This window comes from Octodon degus, unplaced genomic scaffold (assembly GCF_000260255.1).
Source record: "Octodon degus isolate 3935 unplaced genomic scaffold, OctDeg1.0 scaffold00030, whole genome shotgun sequence".
NCBI classification, from domain to species: Eukaryota; Metazoa; Chordata; class Mammalia; order Rodentia; family Octodontidae; genus Octodon; species Octodon degus.
Window position 1 is genome coordinate 7,256,157 of NW_004524606.1, and position 19,697 is coordinate 7,275,853.

At 44.7% G+C, this 19,697-nt stretch overlaps 1 protein-coding gene across 6 annotated transcripts in view; it reads right to left on the reverse strand.

Annotated features, from left to right (window-relative positions):
- Nucleotides 1–19,697, reverse strand: part of Frmd4b (FERM domain containing 4B) — a 358,125-nt gene that overhangs the window by 119,627 nt on the left and 218,801 nt on the right. For 5 of the 6 annotated variants that reach the window (XM_023713303.1, XM_023713301.1, XM_023713300.1 and 2 more), the window contains 3 exons: nt 12,140–12,205; nt 10,050–10,144; nt 3,743–3,835 (listed from right to left, as the gene is read on the reverse strand). In XM_023713303.1, the coding sequence (XP_023569071.1) occupies nt 3,743–3,835; nt 10,050–10,144; nt 12,140–12,205 (254 nt within the window). Of the gene's footprint in view, nt 1–3,742; nt 3,836–10,049; nt 10,145–12,139; nt 12,206–17,591; nt 17,652–19,697 lie in introns of those variants that run through there. The other variant, XM_023713304.1, reaches the window with a different exon arrangement.

Sequence of the window (19,697 nt, forward strand, 5' to 3'; positions counted from 1 at the left end):
GTATCATACCAACTTGAAATCCTAATACGATAATATGAACTTCTTTCCATGGCACAGCTATCAGTTTACACTTTGACTACTTCTGTTCACTATCTTTTTTTTTTTCAGATATAGCATATCTGTCACCCAAGAGCCCACGACAGGTACATGACAACACTCTTGACAACGGTGACTTACTGAAGTGGTGATTTACATGGGAACAGAAGGGTGGGGAGGGGGTCTTAGCAATACACCCTCCCCTACAGCACACTGTAGTGAAATCTGGGCCAGGAATGAGAGCGAGTTGGGGGATTTGGGGTTGAAGGGGAGTCACTGCATAGTTTGAAAAATTTCCCAAGATGATTTGGATAAGCCCCAGCATCTCCTGGAAAAACTCTGAAATGTAATGCAATGTACTTTTTCATCTAATTGTTTTTGTTACAGTGATTCATTGTTCACTGTCAGAACATCATAATTTATGGACCCTCTCTGCATTGTTGGCACTTGAATATTGGTGAATGTTTGCATTAAAAACATCAGCGATGGAGATCCCCATAACACACGACTCCTGAATTGAACACTTTCTCGCTGTGAATTAACTACTCCCTGACCACACACCTCAGTGCTGTGGCTGAGGGGCTCCGGGCTCCAGCACACAGCCACACTGGGGTGACAGGACTCTGAAGAGGGCAAGCTGATCTCAAGAGAATCCCCTGCACTTCCAGAGGTTCTAGGATGATCAAACATCCCAAGAGAACCAAATCATATTTTGTTGTATTCCTTAGCTGGCAGCATCTCCTGGAATGGAAACACAACCAATTCTGTATTCTCCTCATGGGAGGCCACAAACCTCTTCAAGAGGCAACTGACTTCATAGGGCTGTGTGACAACTCCCTTCACTCACCCTGCCCAGAGCTGTGTTCCTTTTACTCAGTGACCTCTGTCAGCTGGGTCGCCTGGTTCTTCAGCGTGCGGTTTTGCTTTATCATTCATTTAAATGGAGTAGCAACAACTATTTAATTGGAATAATAACAAACACTACAATGATCTCACTATCCTGTTGGGAGGATGAATTAAGTGAATAATTAAAGCCTTGATAAGCGAACATGCAAGTAGTTAAGGGCAAGTGCACTGCAATGCCAAGCAATTATGGGACAGTCTTGAGATAAGACTCAGCAGGTGCAAGGCTCCTGCCCACTGCTAGCCCCTCTGGAATCCCCGGAACCTGCTGGAAGTGATGGAGCGGCTTTCTGAGTGACTGCCCAGGAGAGAACACAGGGCTTTCTCTTCTGCTGTTTTTAGACCCAGGATAGACCAGAAAACAGCTGGCAAAGAACTAGTACACACATCTGGTTACTAAATCAATGGCAATAGTTACACTCTCCAAGGACATGAGCTTTGGCTCACGACACTCATGAACGCATGCACAAGGACAAAAGTGCAGGGACAATCACTGCAATCTAAATTTAATATAAATAAATGGAAACAGCCGCATGCAGAGTAGGAGGCTGCAAAGCTGACTAAAGGCGGTGTGAAGAACCAGAGTACTGTTATTGTTGTTGCTAGTATTAATTATTGAGGTACTGGGGCTGGAGCCCAGGACTTTCACATGGAGTTAAATACTAGTCTCCTTTTCAAATTCGGAATCAAGATCTCGATAAGTTGCCCACTCTGGGCTTAAATTCATAATCCTTATGCCCCAGGCCCCCAGTGCCAGGAGCACAGATGTGGCCCATCATGCTGTGCCGAGAAACAGACAGGAGCAGAGTAGGATGGGGGTGGGCATCAGTGCTTGGGAGGAACAGCTTTTCCTTTTTACTTTGCGTATTCACACAGTTTGACATGTTTAGAGACACAATGTGATTCTTTGTGAAGAAACATTTTGTTTATGTCGAAATGTTTTCCCTAAATAAAACAAACTTTTCTATCTCCTGATACGTGATTAATAATTAATGTGTAACTTCTCCAAGAGCGTGTGGTTTTTCTTTTTTTTTTTTTTTTAAAGTTTTTTCCATTTTCAATGAGTGAAACATTCAAGTTGTATCTTTTGAGGAAACTGATGTTTTTCCGTTAGGAGTTCTGTGCACTTTTTCATACTGATGATTTGTTCCTGCACAAAAAATAAAAAAAAAAAGGAAAAGGAAAAGAAAAGAAAAAAGAAGGAAAGAAAAGAGAAGGCCGGCCAAATTGCTCAGCAGATTAAAGTGCCTACAAGCAGGCCTGGGGTCAGGGGTTCAATCCCCAGGCCTGCTGTGCTGGTCCCACTCCCAGGGTGCACTGAGATGGCAATTGAGACTGGACATGGTGGCGTGCGCCTGTAGTCCCAGCTCTTGGGAGGCTGAACACAGGCAGATCACTAGGAGTCCGATCTAGTAGTGAGATCTAGTAGTGAGACCCTGAACACCCTGTAGACCTTTCCCTAAAATACAGAAAAAAAAAAAAAAAAGAAAGAAAAGAAAAGAAAAGCAAGATTCCTGATAGGAAAAGGAAAAGAATTGAAATTGTGGATTGTGGTCAACACTTTTTTTGCTGAGTAAGAAAGAGCAATTCTCTACAATCACCATCAGGACATACAAAAAGATACTTTAAAAAGAAATGGTAAACATATTATCCTCACCCTTTTGGATTTCACAGAGCAGACTGGATTACAGAAGGACTAGCCAGGTATGGTGGTGCACACCTGTAATCCCAGTACTTGGATGGGGTTGAGGGGGCTGATACAGAAGGATCCCCTCAAGTTCAAGGCTAGTCTGGGCTACATGGTGAGACTTGCTCTCAAAATATCCCAAATAAACAAAAAACATTTTTCTAATTTATTATAGAAAACAAAAGAAAAGAAACCTTTTACCATCATGATAATTTTCGTTGTCCAAAAATTAACATGATCTCAGAATATGGGACCATTTTTCATGTTGATAAAGGTTTATGAAAACAAACTCTGGTGAAAAAGCTATCACCTTAGCTTATTTTTTAAAAAATTATATTTGGCTTCTAGGCCAGGAAATGAGATTTATTGTGAAATTTTTATCAAATTCAGGATGCCTGGAGAATGCCAGGACTTAGGGAGGGGCTCTCAGCTCAAGGGTGTTTGTGTATCACATAAATGAAGTCAGGGGACAGCGGTGCCAACAGCATTCGACGTACGCTAGGTGGCAGCACTTAGTGGTGCGCCTTCGGTGATAACTGGCTCTGCAGACCACCGAATCACTGAAATGCCCCTCAGCCACACAGAGCCAGAGAACGAGTCAGGGGTCCCGGGATCACTTTCAGCTGTCTCTGTGCGTGGAATCAGAATTCTGATCTCTGAACTGTTAAGATAATTCTCTTCATGAACGTTTGTTTATGCTTCATCTCTATTCTCATGAGGCAGGAAACTGCATAGAAGTCAATTATTTCCAAGTCTTGAGAAAACAGTATTATAACACAAAATGTAACAGCGCACACTTGCCGTGTTTCAAATAATGGGAATCCTGAGAGCCTATTAAGAAAAGGCTTACATATTAAAATATATCATGTTTTTTAGCTTAAATTGATTTTAGAGGGTTTGAAGAAGCAAGGAAGGTGATTCTATCTTCAAAAAAACAGCTCAACACAGTATCTATGGTAACTCGGTCCCTACATGAAGACAGTGGCACATGCTGTCCACATGCTATCTTGATAGATGTCCCAGCCTGTTATCTTTATCGCTGATCATCAGAAACATCAAAATAGAACCCCAAACAAAAGGCAGGGGTCGCTGCTGGGTGTGCTCCTGCATTCATACCTGACAGCGAAGTGCAAGATGGCTGGTCCTGGCTTCTTGGGCAGGTCATGGTCCAGAACCCGGAGATCTAACTGCAGCCAGTTCTGCTGACCTCTGCGAGAGCAAAGCAGAGGAGAAGGATTCAGAGAAGAGCTCGCTACCACACGGGGCTGGCACATCTCGGGGAGCAGCTACTGTCGGACACCAAGAGGGCGTTCCGCCCGCTGCATGTCACAGGCACTCCTGCCTGTAGGCCAGCATTTCCACTTTCAGGGGTTTATCGAGATAGCGAGCACATTTCAGAAGTGATCCACACACAGACTCACTTGCACGGCACTGGAGCATTTGCTAAAGGTCTCACGGTCACCTAAATGTCCTGTACGATTTTGTTAAGGTAATTACCTAAAACTCTACAGTGAGCTAAAATATAGTCTAAGTAGGCCACAGAGTAATAGGTCTAGGCTTACGAGGTCCAATTTTTGAAACACACTATGGAATGTAAAAGCACAGGATGCATAACAATAAGCACAATCCTTTGCCATTACTGTGAATTAATTAGAAGAATAATATATAGGTGCACCCAGCTATATAAATTCTCTGGGAGGATAAGAGACTGGTAATGCTGGTTACTTTGGGGAGGTCAAAAACTGGGCAACACTGATTATTAATCTTTAAATTCTTATGAAATATGAAATAGTGCAGTCAAAAAGGAGAAAACTTCTGGTTTCATGAGGTCAAACAAACACAGCTTCCAATATCATAGCCTTTGAGAATGTGCAGGGACGAACGTTCTCTGCTGTTTCTGGGTGCACCAAATGGGCTTACCGACATGTAAGCAGCTGTCTATGTACTCAGGAGCACCATCAAGTTCACCAGTATATACAACTTTCTCTAGATTTTGGCCTCCAAGGGATCAAAAGGACTAAGGACAATGTGGACTGTTTACACATCCTTTCCAAGGTCGTTCAACTAGAGACCACTTTATTTGCTTACATAAAAATCCAACTCACATACACGCTGATGCGGCTCATGCAGACAAGGTGTAGTGCCAATTTGCAGCCAAATCTACACTGGGCCCGGAGAAATTTTTCAACCTATTTTGGTTCTTGAGTAAATAACTACAAAAATAAAACTAAGCTGGGTGTGGTGGGCTGTAATCTCAAGCACTCTGGGAGACTGAGGCAGGAGGAGGCAAGTTTAAACCTAGTCAGAGCAATTTAGTGATTTGGTGAGACCCTGTCTTTAAAAGAAAAAGTTGTTGGGATGTACCATTGTACAAAGGTCCTAGTTGAGTTCCCTGCACTGGGGGGGGGGGAGGGAGGGAGAGATAAGAAAAGCAGGTCTAGTCCTCTTTGTTGAGCAACTGCTCTTTGTTCACCATCTTAGAACTTTTTGGCTGAATGGTAACATTTGTATAGTAACTCTTCAAGGATAGTGGCAGAGGCTGGGTTTGAACCTGCAACTTCTGAAACAAGAGAAAACAAAACTAGAGTGTTAACTAGCATGTATAATGACCTTAGAGCAGTCTCTGTCACTTTCAAGTTTTTCCACTGGGAAAAATGGATCTTTGGTTCCATAATTACAAGGGAAGGCTGCTTATAATAAGCTTTAGGTTCACTGGGAGGATCATTATAAAGAGAAATAAGTGGATATACATAGTGTAAGAACATCTTAGAACTACTGCTTTTGTGCATGAGAGTGGGGGGGAAGGTCAAAGGATTGAAGTTAAGAAATTCTTACACTATATTTCAAGTTTAGGAGGCCACTGATATTTATTTACTTTTTTATTTATTTGTACAAGTCCTCACTACATAGTTTAAGATGGCCTTGAACTCACTATGTAACCCTGGCTGGCATCAGACTCATGGTGATCCTCCTGCCTCAGCTTCCCGAATGCTGGGATTACAGGGGTGCTTGACCACAGCATCCCAACTTGAGATGTTCAAATGTGTGTTTTAAGACATGTGGAATAGCGTATAGTCTAGTAACTGGTCTCAACAGTTTCCTTATGATGAACGGAACTAACTTGGAATGCCCTTTATTCTTTTATTACAGAAAAAATGTGGCATCACTTAAAAGGCACAATATATGTGAAGCTGCAGAGATAAGAATGAAAGAAGCAAGTTCCTAATGACGTGTACAGCACAAACCAATTAGGCCAGCCACAGAGGCGCAGCTCAAAGGCTCTTAAACATGCATGACAAGTTTTTGGTGTAGTTCTGCTGCAACTTAAAGCTAGTTATGAAGCTGAGTTATCTCTCATGAATAGGCGACAGCTGGAGTGCGAAGGAAACAAAAGGGACTATGTCAGCTATGACAGTCAACGTTTCTCTAAAAAGATGCTCTGGGTAATACAAAGTAATTTTTGAAATTATATGCTAGAAATTAGATTTTTAGAGCCTATAATCTCACTATCAAGAAAACATCTTGAAGACTAAGAAGAATATTCCCCACAATTCTCCCACTATGCTATTACTGGGGTTACTGAGTGCTTATAACCTGCTCCTTTCAGGCGATCCCATTAGAAAATTATACGAGACCTAATCAGCTTGAGCAGACAGGCACACCTTTCTGGCCTTCACAGGCTATACCAACCAACCGAAGAAACCTGTTTTTTTTTGGCGTGGGGATTGAATTTCATCAGCGCGAGGCTATGAAGGGACGGTGATCAGAATCCCAGCTGTGCAGTAGCCTCTTCTTTATTTCCTCATAAGCAAAGCTTACTCAGTAAAATCTTTCAAAACGCAGAACCCTCCGTACTTGCCCCTCAAACGGGTAAGAAAAACTACCATGATGGGGAACCGAAGGGGCCGTCACCACAGAAGAGCGAGACTGCCCTCTAGGGGAGGAAGGTGCGCCCTGCACCCAGGTCCCCGGAAGGTCCTGAGGATGGTGTCCTGTTATCTGGGAAATCATCCCGCCCCCTGGCTCCCCTTGGATTTGTTTCCGCTGGCTGTCTTTACTACTCTTGTTATGTAACTGCATCTATTTTTTTCATTTCTGCCGTTGGGGGGGGGGGGCGGGGGGCAGACACACTAGCTAGTTTCATTGACCAAATGTTCCGTTCAGCTCCGGCTTAACTATTTAAAGTTCACCAAAGGCACAGGGCTGATGTGGCGTCTGGACTGGAAGAGGCCACCCCAAAGACAGCACCCTGGGAGGGATCCCACTCGGTGGCGTCATGCGGGCGAGGAGGGGAGTGCTGAAAAATGCTTTCCAAATATATTTACCAGACAGAGAAGAAGAAAAAAACTAGCCTTGTGACTGAGACATTCCAAGGAGACACCCTTAGACTGAGCAGGTTTCCAGGCCTGTTCCCCAGCAAGGTGGAAATGGCAAATTTTTCCTTCCCTCCCAAAAGCCCAATTCATACTTTTGAAAATCAACATAGCCAGAGTCAGAAATAGATGGCAGTGCTGTCACGTGCCAGGGCGTGCTGCTTGGGGAGGAGCGCTGGGCCAGGGCTCTGGGGAAGTCTGGTCCTTGCCTGTGGGAGCCCAGGCAGATGAGGGGTGTGGGGTGGCGGGGGTGAGGGGGTCGGAGGGGGGAGCTTGGCCACTCCTCTGTGGTGCATTGTTGGAGAGGAACCCCCAGGCAAAGAGGAGGAGGGAGGAAGTGCAGGCGCTCAAGGAATCATTCCTGTCATTCTTTTTTTTTCCAAAGAAGGCTGGATGTCTGACTTTTTTTTTTTTTTTTTTTTTTTTTTTTTTTTTTTTGGTCTTTTACTTTTTGCAGTACCAGGGATCAAACTCAGGACCTTGTGCTTGCCAGGCAGGTGTGTAAGCCGCTGAGCTATATCCGTAGCCCCTAGATGCCTGACTTATGCACTGCCTGACTGTTGTTCATCTCAGCCTGGAGCTCTTCCAGAAGCCTTCGGGTCCAGAAAGTCCCACAGCCTTTTGCTCCTCTGTGTGGCATCCTTCCAGCCTGGGGCACCTCTGCCGTCTCAGTGAGTCCCAGGGTCACCTGTGATCTTGTCCTCCGCTCACCTCCTGTGCCATGACGAGGCTGGTGTCTTCATATTGAACAAATGCACTGTGCTCATTACTGTGTTCGCGCCTCTGCCTTCAAATGACTCTTTCTGGAAGACCACGTCCTCTCTCCTCTAAAGTTTCCCTGCTAGGCCCCACTCTAATGACCTTCCTAGGAGAAGGCCACCCTGTCCTCCTGCACCCCCTGCACATTCTCTTACTGTCCTGACAGCTAACAACAGGAAGTGGGTGCCCTTTCATTGTGTGGCTGCGCTATGGTGCCACAAACCTGACTTGATTGACAGGTCCTATACAATCCCAGTATCGTATTCTAGATGCCCTATGTGGTATTCGCTATACAGCTACTGTTAGAGTCCATGGTGCAGATGAGAAAGCCTGAGTGTCAGGAATGCCAAAGAGCTGCCCTAAAATCACATGGCTACAATATTCACGATGTTTGTCCCTTGCGTCCTTCTCTGCCCTCACCTTCTTTTAGCCCCATTAGTAATGGGGTCAGGGTCTCACTAAGTCACTCAGCTGCTCAAACTTGCGACATTTTTGCCTCAGCTCCTTTGGATTACACGTAGACCATGTGAGTAGTCGCTCATTCTTGGGCAGTGGCTGGTGATGGCTATAGGCCTGATCATGAGAGGAACATGGCCTGTCCTTCGCTATTCCTGATGTGGCCTCTCACTTTGCATTCTTCAGTTATAGTTGTGGCATTCTCTCACTTGTCTATGTCTGCCTGCTAGGGTAGACCACATCTCTACAACAGAAACTCTGTGGATGCAGAGACCTCGTCTGTGTCACTCAGCTGAATTGCTAGACGCAGAGCAACATCTGGCCTTCGGTGGGCACTCAGGAAATATTTGTTGAACAAATAAATGACTCCAGTATCCACGTTTTTAATCTTAACTCTACGTGACCTTCTCCTAAATTATAGTGCGTATAGCAATTACAGTTTATACCATATCACTTAACCATTATGTATTTATGGTTTTATGTCTTGTACTGTTTGCTATTCTTTCATTCATTTCCAGGTTGTGTGTGTGTGTGTGTGTGTGTGTGTGTGTGAGTGTGTGTGTGTGTGTTGCGCTCTTGTGTAATCACAGACTCAGAGGAACTGGTTTTGGCTTTCGCTGTGGCGGAATGGCTGCAGTTCTCATTTCAGCCAGCAGAGGGGAGATGACCAAAGCTGCTTCCGTGCCTCACAGGAGGCCTGCGATGCCCGCTTGCTTCTGCTTTGCTTCACCATTCTCTGGAAACACTAAGAACTACAACCTAAGATTTCAGCGTTTTCTACATCTCCTAACAGTTGTCTGCACCTCACCCAGCTGGAGCCCAGAGGCTGCTGGCATTTCCTAGCGGTCCTAGGCAGGCGGCCCACCCAAAGCTGGAAACTGCAAGAAACCACCTGGTGCAGAAAACAAGTGCACTCTTTCTTGAAATTATTTTCCACCTGGTTGAACTGAAGAAATGAAAAAAACACTTAAACAGAGAGCTATGGAAAGAATGCTGGGGTGGCTGGACAACAGATTTTGTGTCTGGAACATATTTTCTTAAATGTTAATATTTAAAGAACTCTTTTGACATTATGGCCAGAAAGGGGAAGGATTTTTCTGATGATATATCCAGTCACATAAAATGTAGACAAATTAGGCTGCCATGAAATAGACAGACATACACATGACAAAGAAAAGGGCTAATAACTCCAAACACACTCACTCACAGAGTTTTATATTTTTAGGAATTTGTTCTTACATACTGTATCAGTATCGTTTCAAAGACAATTTAAATTGTTGAGAAATATATATAGATACACAACATACATATGCGCGAGCGCACACACACACACACACACACACACACAATTTCTAACAACTTATGGTATCAAATGGAAAAACAAAAAGAAATTGAATGCAAAAGGAGAACTTAAAAAAGACCTAAGCTTCTGTCAGGAAGTTCATCCCTATTCAACTATACACATATTTTTAGATGGGCCACACATGTGCTTTTAATTTTTCTTGTCACCAACACCATAACATTAATTTAGTTTCAAGATGAGTGAAGAAAAATTTAGTGTTTCTAGCATTTAGCATACCTGAGCTAAATTTGCAAGCCCATAAAGCTCTACAACATTTAGAATGATATTTTGAGTTTTTCAAATGGCTCATGTTCCTCCTCTTCTCCGTTTGCATTTTTTTTTTTTTTTTGGAGGGGGGAAAAGTCCTTTATTAAGAAATCTTTAACTGAGCAGGACATCCTCAAGTCCTCCACGTGTTTTTGTCAATTATGAATGACAGCCAGTAGATAGTCCCAGCAAAAGGCAAATAAATGAAAGCTGTTAAAACACTTACGTGTCATCTATAAACGTTATTCCAAAATACTCCTTTTCTTTCAGGTTGAAATGTGAAGCCACAAGGTCCAGCAATTCCCTTGACAAAAGTTTGGGCTGTTAAATTAAAAAAAAAAACAAAAACAAAAAACAAAAAACACCTGATTAGAAGAATCAGAATCAATTTGGTTACTTCTTTTCTTGTTGTTTTATCTTTTTGAGACAGGGCTTCACTTTGTAGTTCAGGCTGGGTTTGAACTCACTTTGCAATCCAGGTTGGCCTTGAACTTGCAGCAATCTTCCTGTCTCAGCCTCCCAAATTCTGAGATTATAGGTATGTGCCGCCATGATTGGCCTACAATAGCTCTTTCTTTTACTGCTGCTGGCAATTTCTTTGTCCATGCAGGGTTTATTTTATTGTATTTTATTTGATTTTTTAGACAGGGTCTTGCTATGTAGCTCAGGCTGGTCTTGAATGCACTGTGTATCGCAGGCTAGCCTCAGCCTAGCTTCCTGAGTCTGATGCAGTTTAAAGCAGTTTTTCCTTGCCTATTTGTTTTTAAATACCTGCCCCCCATTAGTTAACTAGGTTCAGCCACTCTCGCCAGTTCTCTTCAAGTTCTAGGAAGGAGCAGAGAGGGGACCAGGAGTATCAATGAGATATTTTCTCATTCATGGATTTGCAATTCACATGAATACCATACTTTTTCCCCTCTATAGCTACAATGTGCTTACTAATATATTGGTGCTTAGAAAAAATAGTCTTTTTTATATAGCATGACCAAGGTGAGGAATACTAAACCCTTTACTCCTAGTTGCCAGCAGTATTATAATAGACTACAGGAGTAATTTTACCTGATGGTGGCCAAACAAAGAGGCTCAGAACTCAAGAGTGCAGGGCTACAGGCAGAACTAACAACAGCAGTAACAAGCGGGGCTGCAGTTTACTGCCCTGAGAGTCTATCATTTCACTTAATCCTACAGTAATACACCCATGAGGTGGGACTTTTTCTTCCATCTTATAAGTGAACTGACCAAGGCAAAGGGGTTGCATTGCTTTGGCCAACGTTCTAGACCTCGTTCTGCCTCCTGCTGGAGCCTGAGGGGTCCGAGAGTCTGTTGCTCTCCAGAGAGGGGGGCGCCGGTCTGCTCAGCACCACCAGTGGTGTATGCCAAGCAGGGGGATCTAACCTATATGTTTCCAGGGTGTCTGGGCCTGGCAGGGGAAACAGGGTTGGGGATCTCCCAGAGAGTGGGGAGGGTGGCTGGTGCTGGGTTTGCAGGACCTGGGGAAGAAGGAGTCTCTGTAGGGGGGCACTCAGGGAAGACCCCTGAACCCTGAGCCAGAGAGGTTAGGGAGTAGTGTATAGAAGGCAGAGGGCTCTTCTGAAAAGAAAAGACGGCCATGATTTAAGGAAAGTAGGAAAGAGTGGGGTGGGGGGAGATAATGAATGGGAGGAAGGAAAAGCAAGAAAGGATAGGGAAAAAGGCAGAAACCTAGCCCGAAACTTGTACTCTGGAGCAACAACAGGCAGATGGTCCTGTTTTCATTCCATTTGACACCCATGTGGAGGGGGCTAGGGACAAGCCTCAGAGGGGCAGGAGTACAGGGCGGCTGGAGGATGGAAGCCCGGTGGCAGGGCCTGTCTGCAGGACCCTTTGTAACTTCCCAGGGCTTTTGGTCCAGGGCACTGGGCAAATAGAAAACACCAAAGGCTGGAACACCATCTGTAATAGAGCATCACCTACTTCACCCCAGTCCCATGGCCACAGCTTCCCTCACCCTAGGTCACAGTGGAAACGGGAGTCTCCCTCACACAGTGCATATATCTGGGAACTGGCAGGACGTGTGAGCCACCTCCCAGTGACCTTTTCACAGAAGCACTGTGGCCCCGAACTGAGCAATGAGGGAGTCAGAGGACAGCCACTCACTCAGGGTCACAGGGCCACAGCGCTCCAGCCAAGACAAACCCATATCTCTAAGTGTGTCAGGCTGCAGCTGCTGTGCTGGACAAGGCCATGTTTCCTGGCTTGTCAGCTGCCTTTCTTCCTGCAGCCACTTCTGAGCATGAGCATAGACTTTGGGACTCAGAGGGTGTGGGTGACACCTACCTGGACCAGCAGCTCCAGTCTCCTGTCATCCAGGAGGTGCACCTGGCAGTGTCTGCCTTCTGTCATCTGTGGGGACAAGATAGCAAGGGTGGGTCAGAGCTGGTGCTGGTCACACACCTATAAATTTGATTTATCATTCATTTTGTATGGGATGTGCTCAGCCTGCAGTGGCTTCAGCTGAGACCATCAACACGCTTGGCTGGAAGCAGAATTTTTTGCCATACAGTCTTGCCATGCAGTTCAGGCTGGCCTTGAACCCACTATCCAGCCTAGGCTGGCCTTAGCTCACAGTGATCCTCTTGCCTCACTCAGCCTTCCAGATTTTGGGGTTACAGGTGTACTCTAACATGCCCTGCTAGAAGCAGATTTCTTTTTTCTTTACAAAAGTAGGAACATTTATTGGAGAAAAGTAATAGGAAAGAGTAATAGCTCCTGAGAGGCAGGAGGGTCTCTCATGAGCTGCTTCTCCCTGCTTTTTTTTGTTTGTTTGTTTATTTGAGACAGAGTCTTGTACATAATGTTGGCTACCCTAGAACTCACTTATGTAGCACAGGCTGGCCTCAGAATAGAAGCAGATTTCTTACACATTAACTTGGGTTTAAAAGAAGAAAAGATGAAAGGAAAAGATCATGCTATATTTTGAAAACATAATGCCCACTCAGTACACCACAGGAGAAAACACACATAAAATTATACCATGACAAGTAGGCCTCCTTCCCCAAAGAAAGTTCCATGTTTCTTCTTGGGTCAGTGTTCTATTCTCCAAATGACAGTATCTTGAATTGTGGGTATGCTTACATAAATGTGATGCATGAATAATTACAAGAAGAAAAACACCACACAAAACTTAAAATAGTCATAATGCTGAGAAAGTTTGTCCTTTTTTAGTGCATCCTCTGCCATGCTGATTAACCTTGCAAACTACATGGGGTTAAGAGAGCTCTTGGAGAAGAGCCTGGCTCGTGAGGGCTGCCGTGTCATCAGCAGGTTGGCCCAGTGAGTTCACACCTGGGAAGGCCCTTTGGAGGTGGGGCCTTGAGTAGGAAAGGGAAAGGATGGAACCTTTGGAAGTTGTAGGAACCAAACCTGGCGATTTACATTATCTCATTAAAGCTCCATTAAAAAAAAAAGACAGGAAAATATTCCCACTCTACAGATTAGTAAATTAAGGTGCAAATTTTAGTATTATCTATTCAAAGTTACCTGGAAAAGAAAAACATCAAGTCGTATTTGAATAAGGGAGCTGGAGGTATTGTTCAGTGCTGAAAGATTTGTGTTCGGCCCTGAGATGAATTCCGAGAACCACAAGAAAGAAAGAAGCCACCCTTTTACCATGTATGGTGGCTCACACCTGGAATCCCAGCACTTGGGAGGCTGAGGCAGGAGTATCGGCATGAGTTCAAGGCCAGTCTGGGCTACACAGTGAGTTTAAGGCCAGGCTGAATTACACAATGAGATCTTATTTCAAACTCTCCCCCCACCCAAACAAGCCACCCTTTCTTCTAGTTGTGTATATTATAGGAGGAAAAAAGAGGGAAATAAATGTGTTGGTTTATATCATTCTACTTCTTTTGTTAAACAACCCACAAAAGTTATCTTCAGTGCATACCGTACAGAAAAATATTATAAAATGATGCTCACTGAATTTAAAAATATAAGTCCATTAAATACATTGTCATCATTTAAGCTACTCTGTTGTCCCATAATCCAAGTAAATTTATTTCTTGACTTCAACAGTCATCTTTTTTGGCCTTTCTCTTTTCTTTTGGACCTCCTCCAAGCAATCAATATTCCTTTTGCCAAAAATGTTATTATAGCCTATTAAACAATAAATGCCTTTATTGAGGCATCTAACCATCTCATTACAAAGGCAATGGTAAACATGTTTTTACAACTTGATCTATCCTTTGGCCTCAGCTGATTGGACCAAGAATAGACTCCTGACTCACGCTGTCCAATCAAATTCCCTGAATTTCAGCCAGGGAATCTGGACTTGAGTCTGTTGGGCTGAAAGCCCAATTACTATGGGGAATCCTTTGTGTGCTGTATGTGGAGAAAATGCTGCAGAAACAATGAGAGAGAGAGAGAGAGAGAGAGAGAGAGAGAGAGAGAGAGAGAGAGAGAGAGAGAGAGAGAGAGAGAGAGAGAGAGAGAGAAAGCTAAAGAGCTGCTGTCAGGTGTCCTAATGTCTTCCTAGTCACTTCCCATTCTTGCTACTAGCCTGGCCAAATTCTTGTCTTTGAGTTCAATGAAACAGCCTGAATTCCTACAATGATCCACTTGTTTCTTACTCACTCTAACCTGAGCTGGATTCCACTCTTTAAAAAAATTATTTATTTATTTGGCACAGGGTCTCACTACACAGCTCAGACTCATAGTGATCCTCCTGTCTCAGCCTCCCCAGTGCTGGGATTATGGGCATGTGCCACCACACCCAGTCTCAGTGGCAGGCCCAGCATGCCTGGGGGTGGGGCTGGTGCAACATGTGGTTCTGGGGATCGAACCCCAACCCCTAAGCAGGAGCTTAGTCCACTGAGCTATTTTGCCAGCTCTTGGATTCCACTTTTTGCAAGCAATGGCATCTTCATAAGACACCATAGGATTCTAAACCAAAACTAGAGCAAAAGCCTTCCAAGGAAAGGCCCAAATGGTGTCACTAGTGGGGGAGAGCTGTCTACTTGTGGTTATTAATTGGGCTAGGAAGGACAACACAGATAACAGGACAGGCTGACACCTGGGAAGGACTGTGAACTAACATCTGCCCAAAGCATGAGATACAGAGCAGAAAGGGCCCCTGCAAAGGACAGACGACCCATGTACCCACCACAGTTCAGTATTCACTGTGCTCATCCTGTGTGAGGATGGTTCTCTGAGAGGTTAGGAAGATTTGATCATCACTAGCTAGAAAGCCCTAATGTCACACATGTAAATCATAGGTCAAAAGTGTTAGATGAATTTTGTTCATCAAAAGTGCTTATGAATAAATTATCGTTGATAATATGAGAAATCAGGAAATGTCACCTAATAAAAGAGTTTCTTTTTTGTTTCCCCCTTCAGGGCCTTTGCATTGAGCTACATTCCCAGCCCTTTTTATTTATTTTTTTAATTTTGAGACAGGATCTGGCAAAATCACTACATTGCCCAGGCTAGGCTCCAACATGCTCTCCTCCTGCCTCAGCTTCTCACAGTGCTGGGACTATGGATGTGGACCACCATACCTGACTGGAGAGCTTCTTCTGATTAATGGCAAGATCTGGAAACACTGGGCTTGATTTCCTCTACAGTATGAAAAAGCAGCTCCCTCTTTAGACCAGGCGCCAAGGCTCTGGTTCACCCAAGTGTATTACCTGCCTGGATTTGAGAATGTGGTTGTCTGCGTGAGCTAACTGACTCAGTATGTTCCTGTGGTACCAGATGAGAGACACAACACTCACCTCAGGGGCACGGCTGTGCTGCAGACCAAGGGCATGGCACTTGGTGCTGCTAACCTACAGACCACTGTGAGCACCAGGAAGCTGAGGCCTGAGTGTTGACGGGAGGTGCACAAGGGTTCTAAGGCAGCCAAGCTCCAGCTCAACATCATATTTTATCTCATTAGTTATGTTATCTTTCAGAAGGTACTTCACCATAGGAAGTGTCTAAGTACTCAGGAGGCAAAGGCAGGAGTACAGTGAGCTCAAAGTCAGTCTGGGCAATTTACCAAGGTGTTGTCTCAACATAAAAAATAAAAGGACTGCAAGATGGCTCAGTGGTAGAGGGCCTGCCTACCATGCACAGGGTATTGGTTTAGCCCATCAGAACTGCCCCCCTGCCGAAAAAGTCTTAACAGCATTCAATGATATACTAGGAATGAAATAAATCAGTTCTGAGGTCCCAGTTTGTTTAGAAGTTGACAGATGGTTAAACTCTTCTGAAATCTGTACATGCTCACAGTTTTTTTAAAAAGCTTTTAAATGAGAAGGGAAGATGATCCCTAACACATTCTTTATTTATTTAATCTATTTATTTTTTGAGACAGGGTCTTGGCTTGGTTCAAGGCTGGCCTGGAACTCACTATGTAGCCCAGGCTGGCCTGGAACTCATGGCTATCCTCCTGTCTTGGCCTCCAACTGCTGGGATTAAGGGGGTGGGCCACCACGCCCAGCTTCACAACCCACTTTAAAGAAGACACAAGTGACAGTGAAAAATCCATTAACAAACACGTGGCAGAAAGATTCCACAGATTGAGTGGAGGGGAATGATGAGGAGGGACCCGGCTCCTCTCTGCCTTCTGTGTCTCTGGTACTGGCAAGGGCATTTTAATAAGACAAGTTATGTCACTTCCAGGCATTTTCTAATATCTAGGTATGGAGCTCAGCCCTCTCACACTTAGTTTTCAGGTGTTCTCTCAAGGTAAGGATTCTCTTTCCTCAAATATTATGGGATAAACTATAAACTGACATAGGTGATAAATAACAGGATTCATCAATGGCAGAGCCAAACACCAACCCAAGCCAGGCGTGGTGGCTCATGCCTATAATCCCAGCACTCAGGAGACTGAAGCAGGAGAATCGCCATGGGTTTGAGGACAGTCCGGGCTACATAAACAAGTTCAAGGCTAGCCTGCATTACGTAGTGATACCCTGCCCCAACAAAATGAACTCCAACCCAAAGCCCCAGGTCATAACCATGCAGCGGTATACTTGGTACCGTACATGACACACAGTGACAGATGGTGGGAAAGCCTTCCCATGTGGCCCATTTCCACGAGCAGGCAGGAAAGGGAAAATGAAGTATCATCAAGCAGGCACAAAATTCACTTCACTTCCAAAGAAAAACAACATTAGTAGAAATAGAATTGTGGAGCTTGGAAAGAATCCTAGATAGCATTTATTTAAGGGCTACTCATCTGAGATATGGAGAAACTTAGAAGCAGGTACAATTCAAGCCCCACAGCTGGTCAACACCAGCCCTGGGACAGGAACTCAACCAGGGCCACAGCACAAAAGACTTGCATGTGTGCCCACCATCCTCAGCTAATAAATATCATCTTATTCAAATAAACTTTTTTTGAACAGGTCACTTTTTAATTTTCAATAGATATTGTCACAACAAGAAAAGAAAAAGGAACAACACCAAAGTAATCATTTTTTATTTACCTGAAAACATGTCCCTCAGTGCTATATTTTCTAATTTCAACAACCAGGCTTTTATTTAGGGGACCTGCACATGGAGCACTACGATTATCGATAAATACAGAATCACTGCTGAACCCCACTGGGACTGGGGTGCATAGCTTCAGAGCTGACTTCTCATCCAAAGGCAGCTAATAGCAACAAGGCCTCTCCAGCAATATAAAAAACATATTTTAAAAATGGTCCACTGCATCCAGCACACTTGATACCCACTTTCCACCCCACAGGGCCCCCAGGATTCAGAGGTTAGAACTGCAAGGTCAAATTGGAATTCCCACCTCAGTCTGTGGCTGCCCTGGGTTTGCTCCCCAGATGATAAGAGTGGTCCTCACGGGGCGGCTGGCTGGTGGCAAGACTTTGTCAGCTGGTCAGCAGTCAAATGAGGAAGATTGACAAGGAAGTGAAAGTGACCATGGGCCTGACTTTTAGTTCAGAGAGCACATAGCTGAGGCAGCCAGTAAGTAGGGTTCAAGTACGTAGGAGAACACACCCTAGTCTGGCTCCTGCCCCCAGTCCCATGACTTGGGAGGTGAGAGAGGAGACAGTGTTGGGAAGAAACCGAGGGCCCTTTCCAGAGTGGGTAGCACAGAACCATTCTTAAGAACTGAGTTCAGATCAAAAAGCAGCAGGAAATAAGAACTCAAGAAAACTCAACACACCCAGCGAACTTCAGCTCTGCTTTGGAACACAGAACTATGAAAGTCTGGGAGGGAAGCGACAATCTTTTAGTCTCCCAACCTCCTCTCTCCTAAAGCTTAGTGCGAGAAGTGCTGCCTCATAAAATGGCTCACCCAGGCTTCTGTGGAGTGGACTTCCCCTTGCCAAGCTTGAAATGCCCACTCCAGGGAGCTCCAGGATGCCAGGGAACACTGTCTTGAAGACAGTCTTACCCCTTTCTTGCTCTGTTTGGAATCATCTGACCACACCTCTTAGAGCACAGTGAGTGTGTGGGACGCTGCCTCATTACTGACGGAAATCCCCCCTCTCTCATTTCATGTCCAAGGAGTGACCGAAATTTTAAAAATGTATTACAGGAAAAGATGTGTTATCACTGGTTCCCCCTCTTGTCACTTTCTGCAGCAGTTCTGGGAGTCCTCCTTCTTAAGTGTCTTTTATGCACCTGCCAAGGGCCACACAACGGAAAGGCAGGCTTGTAAAAAATCACAGTGTGTCCTCATCTCCTCTGGTTTGTGCATCATATCTGGCACCATGTGACCGCTTGCTCTTTCCAAAGTCAAAATGATCATGAAAGGTGAATGTTTTGAGTCAATTCAAGATACGGAAACAATTCACAACAGCACAATTAAAGACCTTCATGAAAGAAAACAACCAGAAGCGCTTCCAAAGGTGGCAAGAGCCACGCGGCAAGTGCGTTCAAAGGGAGGGGATTATTTTGAGGAGTGTTAACAGTTTGAATTTAAACAGTCATCAGATTTTTTGACTCCACCCCATCTTTCTCAGCCATCCTGCCTCTACAGCAGCTGTCACTCCGGCCTCCTCATCCTCCTCGTGGTGAAGCCTGAAGCCTCCAGGGCTGTGCGTGTGCTGCTCCCTCTGCCTGGAATGCCTGGCCCCAGGTGGAGGCATCTTGGGCTCTTTTGCTATTTTCTGGTTTAAAATCGTGTCACTATCTCAAGGCACTGTCCCTTTCCTCACATAAGCTAAGCCTGACCCTCACTGTCACAAATGCTTCTCTGTTTCTCACAGAACTTACATTTCTGCTTTAGCTACTAGTTTGTCTGCCTGTCTTTCCCTGTGAGGATGTGAGTTCTAAGAGACAGACGGCCTTGATAAGCTTCTCCTAACGATACCCCAGGACTTCATGGATGGGGAGAACAGGGCCTAAGAGGCTTTTCAAGTAAGGGAGATGTAACACCTTCATTGTTTAGAATCTAGATGCAGTCCACACTGTAATACAGTCCTAAGCAACTTCCAAAGACAGCAGAGTCCAAATCGAGGTTGCTCAAACAATCTTCAAGCCTTAGCCCAGAAAAACTCACACAGAAGAATCAAGCTTTCCACCCAGAAAACAAGGTGAGCCATTAAACTCATCAGATGAGACATTCTAGAGGAACCAGAGAGAGGGAGACGGATGTATCTAGGACGTCCTTACTTTGGGATCTATTGAGTGGATGGAGTTTTATGTTTCACCCAAATGATGTCAACCCTAGTGGAACAGGGCCCTTTTATATTGTCTCTGGTGTTGACTGAGGATGAGCTGCTGACACTCCCATCCAGAGAACTGTCTGGGCTGACACAGATGTCTGCAGACAGCCAGCTGCAGTTCCCTCCAGTTCTCCCAAGATGCTGCCTGCCCCCACAGCGCACCTTGAGAGCTCACTCCGGGTCACCAGCTGAGCCAACACACAAGCTCTTCTTTCCTT